General features: G+C 34.9%; 1 protein-coding gene across 1 annotated transcript; it reads left to right on the top strand.

The window, feature by feature from the left end:
- The first annotated feature begins 201 nt into the window (after window positions 1-201).
- On the top strand, window positions 202-1,702 carry LOC25483121 (F-box/kelch-repeat protein At3g23880). Its single transcript, XM_039830276.1, has 3 exons — window positions 202-819; window positions 939-1,094; window positions 1,655-1,702. The coding sequence occupies exons 1-3, from the start codon at window positions 202-204 to the stop codon at window positions 1,700-1,702; spliced, it is 822 nt and encodes a 273-aa protein (XP_039686210.1).
- The last annotated feature ends 4,436 nt before the right edge of the window (window positions 1,703-6,138 follow it).

The following is a 6,138-nucleotide window of genomic DNA, read 5'->3' as shown; positions in this document are numbered from 1 at the left end:
GAATACCGGACACCCCACTTATTCACTTTAAAAGTGAATTTCTAGCCACTAGGCTACCGACAAAAAAAAAACAAAAAGAAACAAAGCGCAGCATAAAAGAAACGCCCACAAAATCTATTTTACTTTTCCTAACGCAAGTATTCACGACACATCGTTAGGGTTTGTGGTTTGTTTTCAAATTCAGCTTCGTTCTAACTTCTAATGGGTGATATCCTTCCTGTAAAGAAGCTATGCCAATCCAACACACCGTCTCTGCCAGTATTCATTCCGAACGAACTGATAGCCGAAATCCTATCTTTCCTTAATGTGGAAACCATCCTGCAACTCAAATGCGTTTGCAAATCATGGAAAACTCTCGTCTCCGATCCAATCTTTGTCAAAAATCATCTTAAGAAATCCTCACAAAAGCCTCACCTCGCACTAATTTGTAAGGGTTGTAATGTTGCAACATTTCCTTTGCCGAGTTTACTAAAAAATCCATCCATCACAGTTAGCAGCGACAGTTTCCATCCGTACTGCTGTTGGAATGTCGTTGGTTCCTGCAATGGATTGCTTTGTGTTGTTTACATTTCTAAGTTGATTACACAGGACTTTGTGAATCAGGACTACTGGTTTCGTTTTATGAATCCTTCCATGAGAACAACATCTAAATTATTAGGTTGGTTTCGTGATAACATTCTTCTAGATCATACAAAACCTTGCCCTCGTTCAGGGTATTTTAAATTTATGTTTGGTTACGATGATGTGAAGGAAACATATAAGGTTGTAGCCTTTCGAGTTAAAGGTCATCTCGGTAAGGAAGCTTCATTGAAAAGCGAGGTTAAAGTTTACAGTTTGGGTGATAATTGTTGGAGAAATATTCATGGTTTTCATGTGATTCCTTTTAAATGGTTGAGTATTATATTACTACCGATTGTTTTAGTAACCATGGTGTGCAGTTGAGTGGCACAATTAATTGGTTAGCTATCTGTAAGTATTTCCGTTGTAATTATCTGCACAAGAATATTACTCATGTTGACCAATTTGTGATTGTGATTCTTGATCTTTCGACAGAGACATTCAAGAAGCTGTTACTGCCTCAAGGTTTTGATGAGGTGCCATTGATAGAGCCAGTTCTTAGTGTTTTGATGGGCTGCCTTTGTTTTTCGTATGATTTCAGAAAAACTGAATTTGTTTTATGGCAGATGAAAGAGTATGGGGTTCACGAGAATATTTATCTTTTTTGCATATTAGTATTTAAAGCAAGTTCTTGTTTTTCTATGAAAAATCTCTGACATTGACCATTTTAAATTCATCAATTCTTGATCTGTTGTGGGCTATTATGAGGTTGATTTAGTTTTCACATTTTCATAAGTGATTCTCTAGTACACTTGTGAAAACAAAATCGTTCTTCTTCTTCGTCTTGCTGTGTTCATGCAGATTTGAGTTCATACCGATTTTAGTTGACATATTCTGTCATTGTTTATTTTAAATCATTCTTCTCCGTATATCTAAATGTTTCTTTGTTTCTATTTTTGTTATTATGTTTGCTGACATACTTAAAACACATAGAATGATATCTAAAAAAGATGTGAAATGTTTGCAATGATGGTAGAGTTTTTCGAAGATGGGATGACAGTAAAACTGAAACTCTTTTTCATGTTTAACTTTTCAGGAGGATGAAGATATTTCGAAATGGAGAACTATATTTATTGATTTCTAGAGAAATGTTTCAAAGGCGCAATAGCTACTGGATTTGTTCTTTGCAAGTCATATGAAGATTTACCACCTTGCTCTTTACATGAGACACCTGCATTAGTATTATTTTCATGTATTTACTTTCAGAAAATTTAAACCGGTTTAACTTTTTTTAAACTGTTCATAATCAGTTTATTCTCAAAGGCACATATCACTTTACCTGGTTCGGAAAATCGCATTTCTCAAACGCTGTGAATAGATTCAACGGGAAAAGTGCTTTCACAAACACAATTCAATAGCTTATTGGTCGGAAACATGACTCAGCTTATCAGAAAAGCACTTCCCCTAGTAGGAAGATGTCGATTACGTAGAAAAAATCAGTTTTACTTTTTTTCCGATCAATTCTCTGTGATTGTAACAAAGAATGATAATGGGATTTGGACTTTGTTCCAAATCTCATCACCGGTTTTCATCATGCATTATCGGTATTATGAGATTGATTATGTAGAAAACTCATAATCCTAATTATAAATCGGTGAATCCTTGTAGATATCTTTAATGAGTCAAAATAATTTGGTTGGGTATAACACAGTCTCACACCATCACAGAGAAAACTAAAAGAATTCTCCTAATGCTAATTTCAAACCTACATTGACATGCAGGTCCACTTTAAGCGCACAATAAGCTCCAATTGAAGTATTAAAATAAACAGACACATGAACTATTTTAGTGTAAATAGAAAGAAATTTCTTTTAACTAATTAATCGACAGCTGATGATAATCAATGGCAAAAAGATTTCATCATGAACGAAGAAATTAAACTATAATCTCGAGCAAATATTACGTGTGTGTGTGTGTGTGTGTGTGTGTGTGTGTGTGTGTAATAATAAATACAGTTTCCAAATGTTGTGTCTCATATCGTTTAAATGGGAGGTAAATGTAAATTTTCATAAATGCATTTTCTATGTTATGAACTGAAACACTATCCTCTCACCCTAAGTTTGAAATTGGTAGCACATGCTCGTGTACCCTCATCCTTGGCGTTATGCTTTGCGAGTTTGGTGCCGATGAAGTTTGTTTATCGTAGAATCATAAAGGACATTGTTCCAAATCTATAACTCAGTGTAATGATACTAGAATTGTAAAGGACAATTAGAATGGTTTTGATATTCTTTTGGATAAATTAACTTCTGATACGACACAGAAGAAGTATTACAATTGAATTGAATAGAAGATAAGAAAGGAAATAGAAGAAGAATATCATAAAGAAGAGAATTGATCCCACCTATTTCATACCCCATTTCTATTTCCCTTCTCATTCTCATAACCCCTTGCACATAAGCCTTCATGTGTGACTTTGCAGTTTATTATCCAAGTTCATTACAATACCACACCCATTATAAATCAACCTTGTCCTCAAGTTTGAAGTTAGGACAATGCATTTGGTTGCTATTATCATCTTTTCAAGTGACCTCCAAGTTAAGTGGATCTTCCCAATGACAGTCCCTTTCTTTAATCATGCGGCTAGCTTATAACAAACTAATTTTCTCTTTGACCATGAGTAATGTAATGACATCAAGTGGCTTTCCTCTAACATTCTCAAAGTTGGTAAAGCGCAAGCATTGAATGTTCAAGAACCATTGCAAAACAGAAATAACAACACAACATAGCAATCCCAATCTTGCAGTAATGACATAAAGTTCATCCTTGGATAAGATGCAAATAAACTTAATAATCTGGCACAATATAAGGGATGGTATCTCATAAAGGAAAAATGCACCAATACTAGTTTTAGCAGCAAATACCAGTTTGGCATGCCAATCCAATTATAGATATGTGATAACACGTAAAATGCACTATTATTTTTACTCGACTTACACATTTTTTTGACCTCGATTTTATAGATTTTTACAATATTATGCTGGTATTGTGTGTCTATTTTAGGTTAAAGGTCCCCGCACGTCAAAAGGATGAAATACGGTGAAAAAAGGAAACAAAGGTTAAATAGTCAACAAATGAGGTGGGAAGTCAAAGCCAGAACAATTCTTTTCCCACTTTCAGAAGCATTTTCTCCACTACTTGGGACATGATCAGAAGCACTTCAGAGCCAATTTTATCCTATAAATAAACCTTGAAAACTCAGTTGAAGAGCATTGAGGAGCATTGTTCGGCCCACTCAAGTATGAAATCAGTTTCCAACGAGAGTGGTTATTTAGTTTTAAAACAAGTTGATATATTACATGGATAACAACTAGTATATAACATTCCAACAATGTTGTATTGATGCTCTAATGGAGAACTGGTCTCTACATCCTCTAATGGAGAATTGGGATTCTTCTTCTCCTATAAGGAGAAGAATAGATGAAGAGAAAGAAGAAATACGACAGGGGTTACTTCATTGTCACCAACCTCCGTAGCATCAATGGTCCTTCTTACATTGATTGAATTTTGTGCCGCTATTTTTAGCTGCAACCAACTTACCAAAGAGTTGATTTGTTAAACACTATTTGATAACAGAGTTCTCGGTCCCAATATAACACCACCTAGTTTCAAGTGAAATACTAACTAGTTTTTTTCTTTGCTAGGATGAGGCATTGCAAGAAGACAAATTTTGGATCTTCAAGTGGGAATCAATATTACTCTACTAGTCGAAGTCCATCATTTGGTAGAAATTTGACTAAAGAACAACTGCAAATATTGATGAGTTTTGACAATTGGTAGGTTTTATTAGTTTTTTATTATTATTTTTGTGATTGAGTGATCCAGATTAATATGATCCAACTCGGTTTAACACATGTACACATTTTTTTATAGAGACCGAGTTATCCGGTTTAATCTGATTCAGTCATGCGGTTCAACTAATGACCCAAGTGGATGAACCATTGACTCAATGACCCGGTGACCTCATCGAGTCGACAACCGGTCTGGTTTTTAAGACTTTGTTGTTGACAACTATTATGTTCATAACCATTTAGGGTTTGAGCTCGACCATGGACAAACAAACCGATTGATGGCTTTACTGACACCTTTGAAATACACCTCTACTATTTATGTCCCACAAAAAATACGACAATTGCCCGTGATAAGTTTTTCCCACAAAATAGGATGAATTAGACAATTGAATCCCGATCTCTTATATGGCATGACCCTTCTTGAAAAGATAAAACATTTAAGAGCCTTGAATCTTATATAGAGGAGCACCGTTCTTCCCACTCAAGTATAAAATCAGTTTCCAACAAAATTGATTTGTTAGATGAATGATTTCAGCCATTGGATACCCATTCAACTGATAACGAGGAAGCTACACATATTCAGAAGGGTGTATATATGAAACTAACGGAATTGATTGTTGCTGATGAAAATCAAAATCTATCTTGGAAAACAATGTAAACAATACTTCTTATGCAAATGAGAATTGGTCGAGGGAAAGAATGAGAATTGGTCGGAAGGAAGAAATGAGAACTGGTCCGAAGGAAGGAATGAGAATTGGTCGGAGGGAAGAAATGAGAATTGGTCTGAAGGAAGACATTCATAAGAGAAGGAGGAGAATCCCAATTCTCCATTAAAGGAGAACGAGAAATTTCGAGTTTTGCATTTGAAAAGGAGTAGAATACTTAGTTCTCCATTAAAGCATCAATACAACACACCTCAGTTGGTTGGGAATCTTTGATAACGGTCGATATATATGTAATCTATTATCTTTTTTACATATAACTATCTTGTAATAACTGTTATTTGGAAAGAAAAAAAAAAGTTAACATATTACATATGTAACAACAGTTATCATACATTCTTAACCACCTGAGCTATGTTGTATTGATGCCCTATGGAAAACTAGTATTTTCCTCCTTCTCAAAGACAAAACTAAAATTCTCCTCCTCCTTTAACGGAGAACTGTGATTCACCTCCTTCTCATTTAAAGGTTTTCCGTTTGACCAATTTTCATTCCTTCCATCAGAATAATTCTCATTCCTTCCTTCAGTACAATTTTCATTTCTTCCTTCTCTCCAATTCTCATTCTTTTCTTTTGACCAACTCTCATTTGCATGAGAAGTATCGTTTACATTGTTTTGCCAAGATAGATTTCGATTTTCATGAGCAACAATCAATTCATTTAGTGTCATCTATACACCCTTCTTATTATGTGTAACTTCCTCCCTATCAGTTGAAGGGGTATCCAATGGCTTAAATCATTCATCTAACATATCATTCTTGTTGGAAACTGATTTCATACTTGAATGAGAAGAATGATGCTCCTCTATCCCTGATTCAAGCCTCTTAAGTGTTTTATCTTTTCAAGAAGGATCGTGTCATGGAAAAGATAGGAATACAGTTGTCATATTCATATTATGTGCGAGAAACTTAGCTTGGACAATTGTCGTATTTTGTTGGACATAAATAGTAAGGGTGTACGCAAAAGGTGTCAGTGAAGTAATATATCAGTTTGTTTGTCCATGGTCG

Source organism: Medicago truncatula, chromosome 1 (assembly GCF_003473485.1).
Source record: "Medicago truncatula cultivar Jemalong A17 chromosome 1, MtrunA17r5.0-ANR, whole genome shotgun sequence".
Taxonomy (NCBI): Eukaryota; Viridiplantae; Streptophyta; class Magnoliopsida; order Fabales; family Fabaceae; genus Medicago; species Medicago truncatula.
Note: the sequence above shows the minus strand (reverse complement) of the source record. Positions and strands in the feature narration are given on the sequence as shown.

Excerpts from the sequence above, each read along its gene's own strand:
- LOC25483121 (XM_039830276.1), top strand. The coding sequence starts at position 202 with ATGGGTGATATCCTTCCTGTAAAGAAGCTATGCCAATCCAACACACCG. Across the intron at positions 820-938 it reads AAGCTTCATTGAAAAGCGAG|TTGAGTGGCACAATTAATTG; the intron begins GTTAAAGTTTAC and ends CATGGTGTGCAG. Across the intron at positions 1,095-1,654 it reads TGCCTCAAGGTTTTGATGAG|GAGGATGAAGATATTTCGAA; the intron begins GTGCCATTGATA and ends TTAACTTTTCAG.